The sequence below is a fragment of the Arabidopsis lyrata genome, assembly GCF_000004255.2.
Source record: "Arabidopsis lyrata subsp. lyrata unplaced genomic scaffold ARALYscaffold_3, whole genome shotgun sequence".
Classification (NCBI taxonomy): Eukaryota; Viridiplantae; Streptophyta; class Magnoliopsida; order Brassicales; family Brassicaceae; genus Arabidopsis; species Arabidopsis lyrata.
Window position 1 is genome coordinate 4,035,303 of NW_003302553.1, and position 20,152 is coordinate 4,055,454.

General features: G+C 35.8%; 4 protein-coding genes across 6 annotated transcripts; 1 reads left to right on the top strand and 3 right to left on the bottom strand.

Annotated features, from left to right (window-relative positions):
• Window positions 1–114: 114 nt before the first annotated feature.
• LOC9318721 lies at window positions 115–1,019 on the bottom strand. Its single transcript, XM_021032944.1, has one exon. It carries the CDS (start codon window positions 805–807, stop codon window positions 259–261), a length of 549 nt encoding a protein of 182 aa, XP_020888603.1. The 5' UTR covers window positions 808–1,019; the 3' UTR covers window positions 115–258.
• An 8,615-nt stretch (window positions 1,020–9,634) lies between these two features.
• LOC110230026 (DNA repair protein recA homolog 2, mitochondrial) lies at window positions 9,635–12,346 on the top strand. Of its 2 annotated transcripts, none has more exons than XM_021031638.1 (8): window positions 9,635–9,953; window positions 10,220–10,283; window positions 10,358–10,575; window positions 10,666–10,753; window positions 10,991–11,163; window positions 11,241–11,387; window positions 11,489–11,623; window positions 11,778–12,346. In XM_021031638.1, exons 1-8 carry the CDS (start codon window positions 9,891–9,893, stop codon window positions 12,057–12,059), a joined length of 1,170 nt encoding a protein of 389 aa, XP_020887297.1. In that variant the 5' UTR covers window positions 9,635–9,890; the 3' UTR covers window positions 12,060–12,346. The 2 variants fall into 2 exon arrangements, with proteins under 2 accessions (XP_020887297.1, XP_020887298.1); XM_021031639.1 differs by having other exon boundaries at window positions 9,638–9,953; window positions 10,223–10,283.
• A 32-nt stretch (window positions 12,347–12,378) lies between these two features.
• On the bottom strand, window positions 12,379–14,325 carry LOC9320846 (probable inactive purple acid phosphatase 16). The gene is made up of 4 exons (XM_021031640.1): window positions 13,975–14,325; window positions 13,084–13,576; window positions 12,825–12,993; window positions 12,379–12,734 (listed from the first exon to the last, which is right to left on the bottom strand). Exons 1-4 carry the CDS (start codon window positions 14,216–14,218, stop codon window positions 12,516–12,518), a joined length of 1,125 nt encoding a protein of 374 aa, XP_020887299.1. The 5' UTR covers window positions 14,219–14,325; the 3' UTR covers window positions 12,379–12,515.
• A 379-nt stretch (window positions 14,326–14,704) lies between these two features.
• On the bottom strand, window positions 14,705–20,135 carry LOC110230025 (folylpolyglutamate synthase). Of its 2 annotated transcripts, XM_021031636.1 has the most exons (17): window positions 19,815–20,135; window positions 19,278–19,440; window positions 18,983–19,194; window positions 18,476–18,541; window positions 18,022–18,131; window positions 17,882–17,942; window positions 17,487–17,570; window positions 17,333–17,389; window positions 17,172–17,232; window positions 17,049–17,095; window positions 16,811–16,888; window positions 16,248–16,406; window positions 15,850–16,152; window positions 15,629–15,707; window positions 15,394–15,549; window positions 15,121–15,317; window positions 14,705–14,965 (listed from the first exon to the last, which is right to left on the bottom strand). In XM_021031636.1, exons 2-17 carry the CDS (start codon window positions 19,423–19,425, stop codon window positions 14,906–14,908), a joined length of 1,878 nt encoding a protein of 625 aa, XP_020887295.1. In that variant the 5' UTR covers window positions 19,426–19,440; window positions 19,815–20,135; the 3' UTR covers window positions 14,705–14,905. The 2 variants fall into 2 exon arrangements, with proteins under 2 accessions (XP_020887295.1, XP_020887296.1); XM_021031637.1 differs by lacking the exon at window positions 14,705–14,965 and having other exon boundaries at window positions 15,166–15,291; window positions 19,815–20,042.
• Window positions 20,136–20,152: the final 17 nt, after the last annotated feature.

Genomic DNA, 20,152 nt, shown 5'->3' on the forward strand with positions numbered 1-20,152 from the left:
TTATGAATCTTTACTTTGCTTATAGGCCACTAGAGATGCCTATTATAGGCCTATAGGCTTTGAAGTTAACCCAAATAAGCACTCAGACCTTTTGCCTTTCGGAAAATTCCATCCTAACAAAATCAACTTTTTAAGGGTTTTTCAATACAAATATTATACTTTCTCCCTTGTGTTTCTGCGAATTACATGCTTTCTTTTCACAAGCTTTGAGTCTCTGTTATCTATGTATATGTCATATATATATGTACATACAATAGGCTAATCAGATTCAGGAATGCTATCTAACAAAGGTTTCCAGACTCTATGACACTCATCATCTTCAGCATGATCATGATGATGATCATCATCATCATCAGCACACAGATGTTGCTTAGCAAGAGTCCTATAAACCATCTCATGAACAGAACCTCCTTGAAGCAGCTTCTCCAGCTCTTGCTTACTCACAACCATCTTCACCCTCACAACACCATTAGACTTCTCCTTGGTGTTGTCACAACAATCTGTTAATCTATCTTCTTCTTCTTCTTTTTCGACCTCTGGATTTGCAAACCTGACTTTCTTCATCGTCTTCTTCACGTGCTTGATTTTAGTCGTCTCCTGGGGCAAGAGATAGTAGAGACGACCACAGAGAAGCTTGGCTTGGGGATGAAGATGACAATTGTTGGAGAGAGAGTCGAATATAGAGTAGTGAGGAGAGAATTGGGTGAGGATGTGATGAACCTTCAAGGGTCCTCTGTATTCAACTACTTTCCCATCATTTCTCATTATCTTTATCACTTTCTTCTCCATTACTAAACAGTTCCCCATACTTTTTCTTATGTTTGTTTTTTCTTAATTTAGTTTGTGATTCCTTCTTTTGTAGATGTGTTTAGAGATTTTTTTGGTCTCTTGAGTTTTGGAGATTTGTGTTTGCATATTTATAGACATTAGGGTTATGTGAATGGCCTTGGATTTCGGGAGAACTACGAAAATGCCATTAATTCAAATGGGCCCGTAATTGATCTTTATCTCATTTTTATATTAAAAGTGTTTATATGTGGTGGTGGGGTCTGGTCGGGTGGTGCTCTCCTAATTATGTTTTAAGAAAAGAAATATTGTTAAAAATGCTCATTTTTCAATATTCTTTTTAAAAATACCATATTTGAGAATTCATTTTTAAGTTTGTTCTTTTTTAATTTTTAATGACCATTTTTACCCTTATTTGAAACAAAATTACATCCACAAAATATAAAATATTTTTTGGCGGGAAAAGTAATCCCGCAATTTTCCCGCCAAAATACTTGTAAAAACCTTTAAAATACCTTGTAAAAATTTGGCGGAAAAAATTTACAAGATATTTTAAAGGTTTTACGGAGTATTTACAAGTGTTTTGTAAGGTTTTACTTTATAAAAAACTTGTAAAACCTTATAAAATAGCTTGTAAAATCTTATAATATCTTATAAATACCTTATAAATACGTTGTAAAACCTTTTAAAATACATTGTAAAATCTTATAAATACCCTGTAAAAAGCCTTTAAAATACCTTGTAAATTTTTCTCGCCAAAAATTTAACGTCAAAAAAATTGCGGAATCACTTTTCCCGCAAAAAAAAGTTTTTGGCGGAAAAAAATTTTACGGGAAAATTTTACAAGGTATTTTAAAGGTTTTACAAGTTTTTACAAGTGTTTTGGTGGGAAAAATTGCAGGATCACTTTTCCCGCCAAAAAATATTTTGTATTTTGTGGACCTAATTTTGTTATATTTCCTTATATATTTGTGATATCTTTTATTAAACAAGGGTTATTTTGTCATTTTGTACATAGAAAGAGGTATTTTAAAAAATGGACAGCCAAATGGGGCATTTTTGAAAAAGGGTATTGAAAAAAAGGCATTTTTGTGAATCTTCCTTAAGAAAATTGGATCTCCTAAACTAATTTCGATTTTTTCACACTACAAAAAAAAAAACAAATTTTTATATTTTTCACATAAAGATCTCGGAATAGTTGTAGACTTGTAGTAATTGTGGTATAAATAGAGGTGTCAAGCGGGCCGATAGCCCGCGGGCTTTGTCCAAGTAGCCCACAGCGGGGCAGACTTGGACATCATTTTTCATGCCCATAAAATAGCGGGCCTCGCGGACAAGCCCAAGCGGATTGCGGGTTTTTGCGGGTTTTGTCTGCGGATTTGCGAGCCGGCCCGCGGACTACAAATATTTAATAAAAATAAATAAATATTTTTACATAATTCTAAAAATATATATGTGAAATATATGAACATATAACGAAATTTAATGTATAAAATTATAAGATTTACAAAAAAAATAATTCTAAAAGTTTTTTTATTGAAAAATTGTTAATTTCAAATTTTAAAAATTAATTTTATTTTTTTAATTATTTTTAAAATATTTAAAACTAAGCCTGCGGGCCGGCCCGCTAACCCGTTGGGCTTAGCGGGGCGGGCCTGGACATATTATTTTTGCCCGCGGTCCTAGCGGGCCGGCCCGCCGCGGTCTCATAAATTTAAATGCCCATCGCCGGCCGGCCCAGATGGACGCGGGCCGGCCCGTTTGACACCTCTAGGTATAAAGGTGTAGATGTGATTAGTGTGACCAGAATATACTAAGTTAAAAGATTTGATAGTAAATTAGTAAGTTAAAATGGTAGGAAAAGTTATCTAATTACAAATAATTTAGTTTGAAATAGTTAAAATTTAGTTTGGCTGAATTATGTGTCAGAATGTCCCCAAAGAATGGTATGCTCCAAGTACATGTTGTGCATCACCGTTGCATCCAATGTATGTTTATGAGGCCGGCTCAATTTTATTAAAGTCCTTGAGCTTGGAAAAAAAATGGGCATTTTTCTTTATGGTTTTTAGAAAAAAAAAAAATTTTGACCCTATTTTATTCAGAAAAAAGACAAGAAAAAGTAATAGACCCTGTGCTATGGCACCCAAAGCACATGCCTAGAGCCGGGCCTGTTTATGACTTAAAAATTTCTTTCTATATTCTTGAAGATGTATATGATTATGTAGGTGATACAAGATACTCAAATTGATTACTGATTAGATTACCAAACCCTTCAATAATATATTCAATAATATATTGTTTAATTAATGACTCATGATGTTATTGTTGAAAGGTATATATATCTTGGTCTCTTGAAAATTTGAGCTAGTGTCATTTATAAAATATGATGTATTAATGATTCATCTCAAGTCGGTTTAAATAATAAGGATGGAGATCTACACTTTGTCAACATTAGAATAGTTTTGAAAATTCAAGTTGTTTCACTAATGATTCATTTCATGCCGGTTTAAAAATAATAAGAATGGAGGTCACATAATAATATAATATCTCTTCGTTTGTGAAAAAAAAAACAATTAAGATTAATTTTACGAACACTCATTTGTCGCATCAATAAGAGTTAAAAGTTAAAATAGAAACCGTTATGTTTATAAATAAGACTGATTTAAGCATTAACATTGAAATAAACTTTTAGTGGATTTGCTAGACAAATTGACATTTTCTGTGTGCTTGCATTACACCAACCATCTTTACACTTTACTTGACATCTAACCACACTAGTTTCAACTGTTACAAACCATTCACAATCTAATAATATTAAGTTTACGAAAAATTTATATATTGACCAAAAAGAAAACGATTGTAGCGGAGGCTTGCCTACATCATAAGGTGGTGCCACTAGGAGGACCACAAAAGGAGTCCAAATGACTTTTGATAAGTGGATGTCACTTCCAAATTCGAACCACAAGTTGATTTTTACAATCATTCTTACATTGAATATTTCCCCTTTCTCTTTAATTGCTAACATGCGCCCGCAAGCCTCACTTTCCTATATTTCTAATGTCTCGTTAGTAGGAAATCCACAAAACCCCAATCTCATTGTACATCTTTAATTCACTCGTTTTATACTTCTCACTATACGACATGTTATCAATATTTGTGTTAAAATGATTAGCAAAAACGCATTACCTACTAATAGATACGTGCACTGCCTAGAGATTTGCATTACAATATCCTCATTTGTTTGCATTTACATAAGTTTTCTGATTTTTCTAGTTTTGAGTTGTTGCTCAAAGGCTTTGAGTCAGCTGATGATCTATGTTGTTGATAATGCAGAAACATAATTTACATGCCACTTCAAATTTATGCTTACGTATCAGTTTATTTTGGTTTGTTTAAGTCTCTCGTTTCTATATATAGCTTTACTCGATATTGTTTCTTCGTAATGTTGGAGCATCAATATGGTGTTGATTGATAGCGTGGGGATCATCCTACAAGCTTGAATTTGGTACGTTTTACTCTTTGCTTTGGCTATTCTGCTATTCACCAAACTTCATTTCTTGTGTGTCCCAAAAGAAGTTGCATTCGGGTAATGCCTAAATTAAATTTGACGTCATATATTATCCTTGCACAGAGAAACATGGACCGTTAAGGAATATACATAGCCTAATCTATAACAAGAAAACCGAACACTCTTTACAAACTTAGCTATCTCGGTACTTTCCCATCTATAGCTTCACCAAACTTCCTCTATCCATCACTATCTGACATATACACATTTATGCATGTAGATCTCTTTGCCCTCTTGATAACGTAAGGTAATGGAAAGTTGATATTTTTGAGCAGTGTGGTCCATTACATCAACTAAGTTAGTGCTTACGATGGATAAGTGGGTTCTAATATGTTCCACCAATGAAGCATGCATGTTTCATATCCTGTAAAAAAAAATTCCTTCGTAACTGAGGACTTACATATTGAGATTGTGATCACTGGTTGACATTTTATAATAACACAAAAAAAATATAGAAGATAAAACACTAAAAACTCTGATTTGTTCTTGCTATTTAACTTTTCCATAAAATAAGGAGGAAATATTTGTTTTTCTCCATTTCCCTCTTGATTAGTGATAACAAGGAGGGACACATTTTTCCTCTTCATTCATTTATTTTACCTAAGTGAACCGGTCACAGCCTGAATTGATACAGAACTAAAATTAATCCGATGTAAATTCTCTGACCACTTAAAACTCGATTGACCTCAGTGCGTTTAGATAAACACTGGGAGTGGGTGGGTAAAGAAGAAATATTATTTAGGGCTTTCTTTCGGGTGAATGGTGGATGTTGATGCTCTAAGCAAAAGGTAAAATAAACAATTAAATTTGTCTTTGCTTGTAATGTAGGGCATTGAGTGCTCTCCCCTCTTAGTGGTGTGGCGGCGGGATTTTTTAACATGAAAGAGATGAAAATTTAATAAATTTTGTTGCAAAAATATGATCGATATCCGGTGTATGTATAGATATTACCCATAGTTCATGATGAATCTCCAGTGTGTATAATTGTTACCCATATCATGTTTATACAAAATTGTAGTACAGAAAAGAGTTAATTAGTTGTATATGCATAATATATGACACTTTTTAAAACATGTAAAATGACTATCCATTCTTTTTATTAGATCTTATCTTATGTTGGTGTTTTACTCTTCAGCTCTTGACTTTTGAGATTTTGCCAAGATTATGAAATCTTCCTCTAAACTCATCTAATATCTCCGTTCTCTCCCTTTTTTCTAATTTGTTGGTCCAAAAATGACAATATATAAAGAATTTTGTTGATGTATGCATCTATAGATCATGTGTGATGTGTGATGACGGTATATATGTTTTTGACTTTTTTTTCCGGTAAATTTTCACCTCAAATAAAGAACGTTCTTTAATCTAAGTTTGTTCAAAAAAAAATAAAGAACGTTGTTTACTTTACAATGATTGGTTACTACTTACTATTACTAACATCTTTTATCATATGGGCAATTGACAAAAATAACACAAAAAAAGTTTTTCTTCCAAAATTAGCACAACATTTCTAAAATTTCACAAATAGCACCATAAACTTCAATTAAACTCAATTAAACTTAACTAAATTATAAGATAGAAAATAAAAATGAGAGCAAACACTAACCTAATATTAAATTGAATCAAAATTTCTTTTAAATAATGGAAATTTCTTTTAAAATATTATATTTGGGTTCCCTATTTCCAATTTAGGGTATATATTTAAATATATACCCTAAAAATATATACCCTAAATTAGAAATAAAGAACCCAAATATAATATTTTAAATTTATTTCTAACTTATTTTGGTTGAATAGTTTTTATATAAAAATTGTGGTTATATTGAAAACATAAACTAGTGCTATTTTTGGAAGTTTATGGAGTGTGTGCTATTATTGTCCATAAAACTTGTTTTAGTGCTATTTTTAGGAATTTCTCTTTTATCATAAGTGGTTAGTAATTTAGTTCGGAAATTAAAAACTTAAAAGTTATCTGTTAGAAAAATAAGTTATAGAATTTGACTTCCGTTTTGTATCTACTTAGAATACAATATTGGTAATACATACTTAGAATTAGAAACGACACTATTTTATAAAATCTATACTGACGAAACAAAATCTAAATTAATAGTGTATTCATTGTACTATGACATTGTAATAAAGTCATTTAGAACATACGGGAAACAAAACAAGAAAATATATTAGAAGTTCCAATTATGGGATATGTCATTCAAAAGATGAATCTTGCTTGGCCGGAAATGGAATTCGATATAGACACCAATGGCCCACTAGATTTTGTGGGGATTCATCTTATAATAACAATCGAAAGTAGTAGTATATAGTTTGCAAATTAAGAATTTAGAAAATTTCAGTTATCTAAAAGGAAAATTTAAATGTTCCACAGAATAAGTTACTTAGACCCAAACGTGTCTTAGACCGGTTTCAATCGCAAAAAACAAACCGGTATTGGCCTAGTCATTCCAATTGATTAGACCGGTTTCAATCGCAAAGAACTACATACTTCAATTATATGTTCTAAAATTGATTTATTATGATGATACTCTTGGGTTAAAGATCCGTTTTCGAGAGATTTCTTCGTTGAGCCATATCCACTCTAATTCCCATGGTCCTTCAATGTCGTGATACTTCAAGTAGTTGAAGATTGTGACATTAGCCGTGTAACCACCACGAGTTTCGTTCATGATATATAGGGCTGGGCTTTTAAACCGAACCGAATGTACCGAACCGAAACCGAAGCAAAAAAAACCGAACCGAACCGAACCGAAAATTTGAAAATAACCGAATGGATATTAAATTTAATAACCGAAATAACCGTAACTGAATCGGTACCAAACCGAAATATTTCGGATAACCGAAATATCCGAAATACAATTATATTTTCGAAATAATTAGTTATTTATTGACCAAATAATCAAAAATACTTGAAAAATCTATAAAAATAGTAAAAATACTCAAAAATAACCGAAAAATATCCAAAAATATTCGAAAATACTCAAAAATAACCGAAATATCCGAAAATATCCTAAGCAAAATAACCGAATGGATACTAAATTTTAAAACCGAAAGAACCGGAACCAAACCGAAACCGAACCGAAATTTCAAAATATCCAAATGGATACTAAATTTTAAAACCGAAAGAACCGAAAACCAAATAGACCCAACCGATAACCGAACGGATAACCGAACGGATAACCGAAAGCCCAGGGCTAATGATATCCCATCTTATCGTCATATTCCCATCTGGATACCAATCTGAGAGAAACAACAAAAAAAAACATGGCATTGGAATTGATTCTCTATTAATTATACAATATAGACTCAACTAGGATCAAGAATTACACTTGGGGCTATACAAGCAGGTTTGAGAAATCTCGGAATTATTAATTTTGGAATATGTTACTAAGCTTTCGATACATTTCAAACTAGGTACAATCACGTAGCGACCCAGTGAAGCCTCCATCAAAAGCAAGAGAAAGAGCAATTTCGTCGTTGCAAATACACTCCACATTGTTAGACACACCTAGATTATGCTCGAAGACGCAGGAACAATATAAATTTAGGAATCTATTTATCTTTTCAGTCGTCTTTAGTTTTTATAAATCGAAGAAGAAGCTCCCACTTTTTTATTTGTAAAACGCTTTGGACTAGGGTTAACGACGTTTTCCCTGGTAAGATTGAGCAAAATATTCGGGATAAAAGACTAATTAATAGGTGTAAACAGTTTTTTAACTATAAATAAATTTAAAACACTAAAATGATGAAAACACCAAAACGAACCGCCAAAAAATTAAGAAAATAACACCAACAAATTCATAATTCTTCTTCGCTATGAATCTCGTGGTTGAACATTTTAGGCTCTCCTCCATATAGCTACAAAATAAAGTACAAAAACATGAAGTGATTAGAAAAGCTTAGGAAGTTTAAAGATGTGCCAACAAAATCAATGAACTTACTACTAGGATAAACTGGAGTATTAACTACTACCATCACTGTATCATCCCATTTTGGTATGCAAGAAGGATCCACACCGCCTCGCTGGTCATCACCAGTTAGTGGAGGTAAGCCAAACATAATCATATATAGTGCTCAAGTCGAATTCGTTTTGGACAATGTCATCATTCTTCGGGTAGTATATAAAGGATGTGGCAATCCTTAACTCTTGAGCTAGCTTTTGGGTTAAGTTAGGCCACATTCCTAATATGGTATCAGAGCCCAAGGTTGGCCCAACAAGCAAATTCCCACACAAATGGTTTCCCACCTATGTGGCCCATATAAGTGGCATGTCTTGTTGTATTTCCGAGATGTTGGGCTTGGGCTGTTTCCCGTTGGACCGTTTCCCACCCACATCTCGAGGAGGCCTATTAGAAAGTCCCACATTGCTTGGGATTAAGATCTTTGGGTAGTATATAAAGGATGTGGCAATCCTTAACTCTTGAGCTAGCTTTTTGGTTAAGTTAGGCCACATTCCTAATATCAAGTCGAATTCGTTTTGGACAATGTCATCATTCTTCGAGTTGTTGAAGAATGTGACATTAGTTGAGTCACGATGAGTTTCATTCACCAAGCATCTTCTTTCGAAAACCTCGGAATTATATTTTGGATATGTTTCCATGCTTAGCAGACAATTCAACATAGGGGAAAAATGTTAAATTTGGGCTAATTCTGGGCTTCCAACTAAAAACCAATTGGCAATTAGTGGATTGGCCCTAACCCTTTATATATTATTGATTGTCCCATCAAACTTCCGATGTGGGACTTGGATTGTATCTCCAACAATCTCCTCTTCAATCCAAGGACCATATGGATCTTAACACACCTCTTCGATCCCTCACTCGGACCGATAATAAACTCCTTTCTCGGGCCCCCATTACTCAGGTTTGAGGTATGTCCGTATCCACTTTTCTAGGTCCACTAGAATTTGAACCTTGGGCTCTGATACCATGTTAAATTTGAGCTAATTATGGGCTTCCAACTAAAAACTAATTGGCAATTAGTGGATTGGCCATAACCCTTTATATATTATTGATTGTCCCATCAAACTTCCGATGTGGAACTTGGATTGTATCTCCAACAAAAAATATCGACCCGCATTGAATTTGCACTCCACATTGTTAGACCTTTAGATTATGCTCCACGCATGAAAAATCTTTAGGGATTTATTATATAGAACACTAAAATCTTATTTGAGGAAAAATATTCGGGATAAGACTAAAGTAACAGTTTTTCTTAATTAAAACTTTTTTACACCTCCCATAAAATTTTTACTTCTTTTCCGGTCCTCCTATCATTACCGGTAGATTAGATTTCATAGCCACGAACCGATCGGTTTAATACGGTTTTTGATTTTATGTATCCACTTCTGGTTAAGGTCTCACCTCTTAAGGACATTGGCCATGGCGGAAACTGGAGATCGTTAGTAGAAAAGGAGAAGAGAGAACTGTGGAATTGAAACCAGACTGCGAGTTAAAAAACCGTTCCGACCAAAGAGGAGTAGGAGCCGAGTTGGTTGGAACACGCGCCGCCGGAAGAAGAACGGGGCATGGGTCGACTCTCATGGGCCAGTCCGATTCAGAGATTCCGTTTCTTCTCTTACTTATCTCAGGTTCTCTTCGTCTCTAATGTTGTTCTCAACAATGGCTAAGTTGAGTAGTTTCTGCCCTAGTGCTCCAACTTTTGATGACTATAAGAAAGAAAGATTTGATTTTTCAGATGAATAAACTAGGACAACTCTTGACTAGTAGTTGCATTTTGTTTACTTACTCCAACCAAAAAAAAAGTTATCTCCTTTAGAGTAACATTGATGATTGTGCCCAAGCTCCTGACTAAACAAATGTCTCTCCCTGTGTTTACTCTTATCTTGCTCTGTAGCAGAATGGACGAAGAGGCGTTTTGGCTTGCTCTGGCTATGAAAATCGTTATCTTTCGTCTCTAGGTAATCAGTAATTTCACTTCCCATGGATGGTTAACTCTGTATCCTGTCTTTACGAATGTGTTTGGTTTGGTCAGTTGAAGCTTCAGATTGTGAAATTGATGAAGTTCCAGATGATAGCAAAGTAGCGGAGAAAGACACTGCTCTACATTTAGCATTATCACAACTTGCAGGTGATTTTGATGAACACTCTAAGTTGTCATTGCAGCGGTTCTCCCTAAAACGGAGAGTTTCTGTGATATCTACGGGTTCGCTCAACCTTGATCTAGCTCTTGGAGTTGGAGGATTGCCTAAGGTTGTTTACTCTAGAGTCTCAGATACGCTCAGCCGAGCTAAAGTATTGTTTTTTTATAACTCATTAAGGTCCCTAAATGTGTGTTTAAAGGGAAGAATGGTTGAAGTTTACGGAAAAGAAGCTTCTGGAAAGACAACTCTAGCTCTTCATATCATCAAGGAAGCTCAAAAGCTTGGAGGTACTGTTTTTGAATCTATCATCCTTAATACATTTCTTTGAATAGAAACCTTGGGACTTTCTAGAATCTATTCTAAGCTGGGAACACATATCTTCTAGTTTTTTCTTTCTTGTTTCTAATGCGAGAAGTAAGATTCGATTTTGTGAAGTTACAGTTTTGATTCTGACCTGAATGACTTGCTTTTGTTCTTCACTCCATTAGCTTTTTATTTATGTAATAAATACTTGTTTGTGCCAGGTTATTGCGCTTATCTCGATGCCGAGAATGCCATGGATCCTTCTCTAGCAGAATCAATAGGTGTGAACACGGAAGAGCTTCTGATATCACGACCTGATTCTGCTGAAAAGATGCTAAGTATTGTTGATGTGCTAACCAAGAGTGGGTCAGTAGACGTAATTGTGGTTGACAGTGTGAGTTTTCATTGTTTCATCTCAATATGTTCATGTATTCTTTCTGCATCTGTTAATATTAAAAGTGGAATTTACAGGTTGCTGCTCTTGCCCCTCAATGTGAACTTGATGCTCCTGTAGGAGAAAGATACAAAGACACACAATCAAGAATAATGACACAGGCGCTCAGAAAAATCCATTACTCAGTTGGTTATTCTCAGACATTGATCGTTTTTCTTAATCAGGTAAGAAAAGTATTATGGTTTTATCCTCTGTTGCTCCTTTACTTGGATCATATTGACCCACCTACTAGATATAAGATCTCTCTGCTTATTATCTGATCTAGGTCAGATCACATGTCAAATCTAGCATGCATTTTCCCCACGCCGAAGAAGTGACTTGTGGAGGAAATGCATTGCCGTTTCATGCAGCTGTACGTCTCAAAATGATAAGAACCGGGCTAATAAAGACTGACGATAAGGTATTGTTAGGGACATTGTTTCCATTGTGTTATGTAAGCTTGATTTGCCTTAATCTCTAAAATACTGCATAATTTCTGCGAGGAACAGTATGTCAATCGTTTTTTAATTTTAATCCAACATCTTTATCTTCTTTTGACTGCTTTGTTTCCTCAGATAAGTGGTCTCAATGTCTGCGTCCAAGTGGTGAAGAATAAACTGGCGCCAGGAAAGAAGAAATCTGAATTGGGGATTCACTTTGGTCATGGCTTCTACGTGGAGCAAGAGGTATTAGAATTGGCTTGTGAGAATGGAGTTATCTTAAGAGAAGGAACTAGCTATTTCATTGAAGGCGAGGTCATCGAAGGGAAAAACGCAGCTGAGAAGTATCTGGTGGAAAACAAAGAGGTTCTTGATACTGTCGTTGCAATCCTGAGAAACCAGCTCTTCAAGATGTGAGAGAGGAAATTTATTTGGAGTTATCCAAACAAATGTGTATGTTTCGATATAGCCAAAAACCAGTTGAGCTTCTCATCAACCTCAGCTTCCCTATTAAGCAACGTGGAAGGCGCAGAAGCAGTTAGGGAATGTTAACTAAAACAAGGATCAGAGAAGATGTGCAAAAGCTAGTTGTCGTTAGATGATATCATTGGCATTGTTTTGTTAGAGATTCTCCATCATGTACTGCAGAATTCTGCAGATATTTCGGTTCTCTTAACGGGTTTTATCAAAGCATTCTTTCCCTAGAACCTATCTTTCAGTAACTTGGCTTTTTTACTTGGGAGGTTCGGAGTTCATATATTGGCTTATTAAAATCGGTTTTTCTAGTCACTTAACAAGTTTACAATGACCAAACCTACCAACAATTACTAGGCAATATCACTTCTACAAAGTTTGACATATGTAATAAATAGACTAATCATATGCTAGATTAACTTCACTGTGGACAGATCCATCTTCCATCCTAATCCAGGTCTTAATACGAAAGGGCATTTCAGAAATCTCCAAAATCCTTGATCCTCTTGGCCAATTTCCATATCCTCCATAACCTGTATGTCTCGCAAAGCAAAGCCAGAGTTTATCTTTGTACGGACAGCACCAGTCTAGTCCATGGTTGTGTCCTACAATCACTGCCTACTTACACAAAATGTAGTTCATTAAGGACTTATATCAAACTTTACGGTATCTAAATGTAGCGCAATTTCGTGTTTAGTAATTTAGTACCTTAACGGAGGATCTGTTCTCAAGAACTCTCATCATCCCATTTTCAGCTTCTTGAGCAGCAACTTTCTCTTTGTTGATTGATCCAACGCAAGGTTTTGTTATCCATAGCCTTGGGGCTACTTTCTTGTATGCTTTACTAGGTATGTGCCAAAATATCAACTCTGGGATCCTGCCCGAAATATACATCTTTCGATATTGACTTAGCGACTGATATCGAGTTTGTCCCACCAAAAAAAGGCTTTAATGTTTTGATTCATACCTTAAATCAGGATTAAGAGTATTAGACATGGTTTTAAACCATTCCACTTGAGCATTTGAGATAACCTCAGGGTATGAACCACCGCCCGAATCAAGAAAGTATAGTATTGCCACGGGTGGTTTTGAATGATCCGATGATTCAACAAGAAGGACATAGTTAGATACGCTTGGCCATAGCTCCTTAGGACCAATCATAGAGTATGAGAGTGCACTGGATGACTTTATCTCTTCGCGAATCAATTCCACTCGCGTAGTTCCTCTAAACGCGCATCCATCATCATCCGATGCAGCAGGGCAGCGAATGGGAGGAATACCGGAGGAAGAGAACCAATCCAAAGGCCAAAGAAAAGAAGCATCGTCGTGGTTACCAAAGAGAGTAGCCCATGGAATGCCTCTGTCTCTTGTAGGAGAGATTGCTTTGTCCCAAAACAAGCTTGCGTTTTGGATTGCTATGTTGTTAGCCGTTACTACATCTCCCAAGTAGACCACAAAATCTGTCCATGTCTCCAAAAAACGGTTATTTCAGTTATGTTAATCTCACATTGTACAAGCTTAGCTAATTAACACTCTACATATAAGAAAAATTGAAGTTCAATATTTTTCATGTTTGGACGTTGCGTTTTCAATAGAATCAACAACTTGCAAAACATAACACAACTTGCAGTTGAATGAGAGATTGATTTTAAGGGTGATGTAGCGTGTTCAATCTAATTAAACCAAACCGTTCAAAATATTCAAAATTAAACCAACAAACCGATCCAAAGCTAAACCACATCGTGACTTGTGGTTATCACTCCTTCTACACCAAATAACGTAACTCATCAAAAAAAACGAGAGATAATGGTAGAAATTATTGTACGGTAACTTCACAGTGTAACAATGACATGATGACCTGGAGTTTCAGCGTCGAGAACGGCGGACATAACGTTAACGGAGTTCACATCTTGACGAGGACCCCAATCAGTCCACGTGTCTTCACCGAAGTGGAGGTCTGCAAAGATGGCCATCTTGAACGTTGATCCTTCCCGCACCCGAAGATTGCCCACCGTCGTCGGTATGCTTAGTTCCCATCCTACGGCTGAGATTAATGGAAGGGATATCACTAAAATGATCAGAAACAACGACGGTTTTTTCATGGTCGTCTTGGAGAAATAATAAATATACGACGATTATATTGAAACTATTCACTGAGCAAAAAAAGTTTTTTTTTTTTTTTTTGTTTTCTGTCTTTTGATCTTTTTCATGTTTAAGGGTCCTTTGAGTTTGCGACAGAATATTAGATAAGTCAAATTTTATTGTTAGCCATAAAAGACAAAATGGCCAAATCATCTTGAACTTAATTTCGTATAAGTTTGCGTCATGTAGCGCATATTCAAAGAATATTCAGTAACTCTTCCTATTTTGGGAGGAATTATTTCCTCGAGAGATAGTGACGTCTTATTATTCTCTTTCTGTTTTGTTTTCTTTGGTGGGTGGGTATTCATGTGACCATGTTACGTCTAATTCAGTCTCTCTTCTCAGAATCCACACCATAATTATTAATTATAAGTTCAGCTCATAATGCGACGTTTATTTGGATACTCTCATATTCAACAGAAAAGACAATATAGTTTGGAATTTGATGAGAGATGAGAAGAAATGTAAATTAAAAATTTAACAGAAAAATACAGCTTAAGAGGAGGGTTCTCATGTTAGATAAAATGGACCAAAGAATCATAATGGTAGTTATGAGAAAAAAAAATAAGTCAAGGATAAAACAATTGAAGCTCTGTAAGATTACTCTTAAGGAACCTTTTTTTTAAGATTTGTTGGTAAAACGTAAATCATCTCTTTAGCAACCTGAGCACGTCTCCGACTAGATGTAGCGATCCTGTGACCAACACCTGTTGCATAAGACACCACCATTATAATCTTAAGATAACCAAAGAAAAGCCGGTAACAGAGAAATGTTTTGTTCTTATTCTAAAGTGTCTGAAAACAAAAATCAGACTTTCATTCTTGTCTTTGGAAATAGAAAATAAATATAGCTTTGCCTTACCTCTAGTTTCAGTGAAGGGTTTCGGCGTACGCAGTCCCGTAGCCAGTTTATTGTCAACGGAAGTGAAGGCATTACGGCGCTGGAAGTGACTTGTGTCGTCCCTGCAGCTCCACCACATTGAGGTGCATCTCCACACAAGAAATCATGAGGTGGTACCGTTATTCCATCGAGCTTCAGTGTATGGTCAAGGGCAGCATCTGATTAGTCACCAGACATATGATCAAGTTTAGGCGCAACATCAACAAGTTACAAAGAAACAATACTTAAACGTACCTGTTCCTTGGATTGATTTCTCCCATAGTCTTTGTAGTCTGAATTGCCAAGTCAAATCCTTTCTACGAGTATCCGAAGGAATTGCTGATGCACCCGAAATAACCTTGTTGTACGTAGACATGCTCGGGACAAAAAGCGCTCTTGAGAAATGAGTGCCTGAGAGTGTTTCATTCACCAATATGCATAAGTATTAACAAGAAACTAGAAAAACAGGGTATAGTTTGTTTCATATTACCTGAGGAAGCGCAAGTGGTGACCAGCTTTGGAAGTAAGACTTGAGGGTCTCTCACTTCCATGCAGTTGAACAGAAGAATCTATTGACACATGAGAAAGCTTCACAAAGTCAGATCAAAAGTATAAAACACAAAAGTCAATTTGCAATACCTTGAATAGAGAAGAAAGCAAAAGATTTGTGTTAACAAAGAAATTGCATTGATCATTGTTGGTCTTGAATACCTGTTTGGAGACTCTGTTAAAGTCTCTACCATACTCCTCATGTCTCTTGTAACCATTGACAGCAGTGGATAAGCTTTTGTTTCCTCCGACTGCAGAAGAAAACCATCGACCACAAGCCTCCATGCTCTCTGGACTGTGAGCTCCATCCAAGTAAAAGATCAGATCACCGCATGGAGTTTCCATCGAACCTGACGATTCCTGCGGATCTGAAACTACATCATGAACAACCTGAGCTCTCCCATGTAGACGTGCCGTTGCAAGACCACGACAAAAAGCCACGGGAATCTCAGTTTCCTTGCTTCCCTGTTAGTAAAAATCCCATAAGAACAAACAAGATTCACCAAATAAACTCCTTGGAAGTTTTGATAAAGGATTAATGACCAAGAGCAAAACCCAACATTTGGAAACATCTTCTCCCAATTTCCAGTTCTTTGAAGCCAGCATCTTGAAAGAGAAACAGCAAGACCTGCATTTACAAGCTGATGATCCCCAGACAAGCCAAGCGCAACTCCATCCAACTTTTTAAGGTCAAGAGGCGGTACTACTTCCAGAGGAACCTGTAACGAGCCAAACAGCATTCAACATATCTTCCTTGTAGTTCGGTTTTTTATAACAGCATAACTAAGCCACAGACGCCAAAAACCACATTACGGTTGGAAACATAAACAGCTTTATTTCCAAAATTGAGAATCAAAGACACCAAGGAACCAAAGATAAAACCCTGGTGGTAAATTCTAGAGCACCCCCAAACTCTCCCAAACCCAAACAATTTTTAAAAGATTTGATACCTCTTTCCACATTTCAAGCTTCTCTTAGTTCTATTGATCCTAGTTACTACTATACACATGCTGATGTGGCATGTGTATTTGATAAACTCTTATCAGAACTACAACTTTTTGAACTTATACTAATCGGAACACTTGACATAAGTGGGATGAAATATAGAACCTACTAGAGTTACCTCAAGATTATTAGCTGTTTTCTGAAGAACCTCCATTGCTTCAGAGAGTTGTGGTACTGTGAAGGCGGGGATTTGAGGCTTTCATTAGCATACAAGAAAACAGAGAAAATCAGAGAATATCCAACATGAAACTGCCAATGGAAAACTTTGAAACAAAAATTATTACATTCATCAAATTCTGACACAAAAAAAAAAAAAAAAAACCGTTTGAAAAGTAGCTACTATAGTCGGAAGGTACCTTAAAAATCCCAGCCTTATGAAATGCAATATCAGCCAGCGTATTTCCTGTGTAGAATTAGCATTGAGAAGCATGAGAGAGAAACTACATTTGCCTAATGAACTGAGAATAAATATGGCATACCCAATATATCCATATGATCCATCCCAAGAGAAGCTATGCCGCAGACAACAGGTTTTTGAATCTGTAATTTACATTTTTCCATTTTAATGAAGACTGATGTCCAACATTAAATAAATATGACAGGAAACTCAGGAAACATAAGATTCTCAAAAGATGCTAACCACATTTGTCGAGTCAAGTTTTCCCCCAAGTCCAACTTCAATGACAGCAACATCAACCTAACAGGAACAATAGTTTGAGCTAAACACATTAGGTTTCAATGCAATGGGAACTTAGTGAAATGTCTAAGACTTCTTGATGAGAATAGTAATATACCTTTTCACAAACAAAAATCTTAAATGCCAATACTGTGAGAAACTGAAAAAGGGGAGGCATGGTAAGACCATCTACAGCTTTCTCCTGCAAAAAAGAATCTCACGATTAGATATCTACATTGTTTGCTAGTAATCTACACTGAGTATTTTACTCGTAGTTAAACAGACAGCACTAAAGGTTATACAACCAATACATTCTACAAATCAAGGCGAAAACCTTTACCTCCTCATTCAATAAATACAACAGAACAGACTCAGAATGGGAAATTGCTATAAAAGCAATGCAAAGAGCATGACTTCTGGTAATTTGTGGCAGAAAGTTAGCAATGAATAATACTTAAAGACTATATCTCAAACCGGAACAAAAAGCACTACATTTCGAAAAGGGTCTTTTACCTTCAGTAACTTCCAACATTCCCAGAAATACTGTAGAAACTTTTCCTCAGATATATCCAAGCTGGAAAAGCAAAACCGCATTCAATTTCATCTCTTGTGTGTTCATATAACATTGAACATTAATGTATTGATGAACTTACCCATCTATTCGGAATCTTTCCCTCACATCAATCAGGTGAGGAGATGTAAACATTCCGGTTCGAAACCCACAATTACGTAAAATTGCCTCAGAGAAGACACATGTTGAACCCTGAAATACACAAATACAAAGCCAGAACCCAAGAAAATCAGTAGCTACTAATAGATATTCTAGTCATCAATATTACTACCATACCGCATAAGCTATAACTATGGGCCACAAGAATTCCAGGGTTTAGAAATCGGAAAAATAGCCTCTTGCAGGCTCAGACACGCATTAGATGGTCCCATCGAATACCATGACTATTCAGCATAGATAGTTAAGTCACCAAATGATTAAGTGCAAATTGCTCGAAATTGGAAACGGCATCATCTCACATAAGTGCTACATTCCTTCTACCTACTTATTTTTCAAATTCTAGGACATGCATTAGCTAAAGTGAAAAAGCAACTTACCTTTCCTTTTGTTCCTGCGACATGAATAACTTTTAGTTCTTTTATTTTTTCCTCCAGGCCCAAAATCTGTATTTCTCAAACCAAAACAGCAGACACATTCCCAGTATTTAGTAACATCGAAAAGGGAAGATTACTACTGACAAGAAAAAGATGCCAAAGGATCACATGATATGAAGGTAAAAGTCTTCAAAGGAAAGGATGAAAGAAATTTGATTTGAATGACAACACTCGAAATTCTCAATGGCCAGAGGCAACATAAGTCATGTATCTCTCAACAGAGAAGGCCCAGAAAAGCTCAGTCTAAAGAGAAGAAAAATCTACCAAATTCCTTGATCTCACTTGAGACAATTCAGAATGAGTTATCTAACATTCATGTTGCACTACAATATTGAAAATATTCTCAACAGTCAACAGTCTTTGTATGATTTTATTTTTGTTTCGTTTGAGCTTATGCTTACACTAGAAAGTACCACCTAATTAGTGTTGGACTGTAAATGGCTGTATCACCTTGAGATATGTGATGACTTGTTCAAGCTTGTCACGATTTCCTCTAGTAGGTGTGCGGTCCCCACGGTTTCGACGAGAAATAAGAGTCGACAGCGCTTCCATGGCATCATCATATGAAGATAAAGCTGGATTATCTGCCTTGTCTTCCTTTGAACCCATATCAATGGCAGCTTTGTCCACAACTTCTATTGATTTGCTTGAGTACCTAAGATCTAGAGACGCCAACAGAGCAATAAGAACCCCATCCCCAGGCATGAAACAAGCAAGTGTAAGCAGAGTGGTGTATATAACTTACTTGTGTTGAAATAAACACGATCCCCAGTGCCCAAAGGTAAACTGTGAAAGCCCCTCTTTGTTTTAGTGAAGAAGGATTTTCTTTTGTCATAAAAGAATGGAACTCCAGGTGCTTCGCACTTTAGAAACCCTTTCCCATAAACGAGCATCAGGGAAAGTCAAATCTGCAACCAAAACATGCTTGATAAGTTGTTAAATCTGTTATCTGTTTTAAATCCAATTAAACAAGTCAAGTCGCCAAAAATCACTTGGATTACATCAAAAAGCACAACATCTTTCCTGAGTTCCGTTCCAACTAAGTTGTCTACTTGAAGCATTGATAGTATTCTCAAAGTCTCAATAATGTAAATGCTAAGATTCTAGAAACTCCATAGATAGAAATCAAATAAAGAAGAAGACTCATATCTGTTCAACCTCAACCCATTTTCAAAGCAAGCAAACAAAATCGATTGATGAACACGAATACCTATAAAGTTTCAATCTTTCAGACAATATAGCCGAACCCGAAAGTAGTTTAAGGGACGGATAGAGAACCAACCATGGGAAGCTTCAATTGTTAAATCGATTTCGTGGGTCAATGACTCTTTGTTTGTGTGGCTCCTCTTATTGCAACGTAAGTGTATATCAGTTCCAGTGATTGCGGAAATCTTCAGACGAGACTCTTAGGGTTTGTGGGGGTGTTCCAGAGTGTCTCAGTACTCAGCAGCCATTTGCAGTCTCCACCACCTTCATTTTCGAATCATCATCTTCCTCATCCTTAACTAAATTAAAGCCATTCAATTAATATTAAATAATTGTTTTTTTTTTTTTCCTTTTTCTTGTCTCAAACAGTTAATAGTCTAGATAACAAAAAATCCAAATCTTAATTTTTGCTTA

Coding starts and splice junctions, on each gene's coding strand:
- LOC9318721 (XM_021032944.1), bottom strand. CDS start 807: ATGGGGAACTGTTTAGTAATGGAGAAGAAAGTGATAAAGATAATGAGA.
- LOC110230025 (XM_021031636.1), bottom strand. CDS start 19,425: ATGCTCGTTTATGGGAAAGGGTTTCTAAAGTGCGAAGCACCTGGAGTT. Junction 17,390..17,486: donor AGATTTTTGTTTGTGAAAAG/GTATATTACTAT, acceptor TGTTCCTGTTAG/GTTGATGTTGCTGTCATTGA. Junction 16,407..16,810: donor AAACAGCTAATAATCTTGAG/GTAACTCTAGTA, acceptor GGCTCGTTACAG/GTTCCTCTGGAAGTAGTACC.
- LOC110230026 (XM_021031638.1), top strand. CDS start 9,891: ATGGGTCGACTCTCATGGGCCAGTCCGATTCAGAGATTCCGTTTCTTC. Junction 10,576..10,665: donor GAGTTGGAGGATTGCCTAAG/GTTGTTTACTCT, acceptor GTGTGTTTAAAG/GGAAGAATGGTTGAAGTTTA. Junction 11,388..11,488: donor TGATCGTTTTTCTTAATCAG/GTAAGAAAAGTA, acceptor TATCTGATCTAG/GTCAGATCACATGTCAAATC.
- LOC9320846 (XM_021031640.1), bottom strand. CDS start 14,218: ATGAAAAAACCGTCGTTGTTTCTGATCATTTTAGTGATATCCCTTCCA. Junction 13,577..13,974: donor TCTCGACGCTGAAACTCCAG/GTCATCATGTCA, acceptor AGACATGGACAG/ATTTTGTGGTCTACTTGGGA. Junction 12,994..13,083: donor ACTCTTAATCCTGATTTAAG/GTATGAATCAAA, acceptor TATTTCGGGCAG/GATCCCAGAGTTGATATTTT.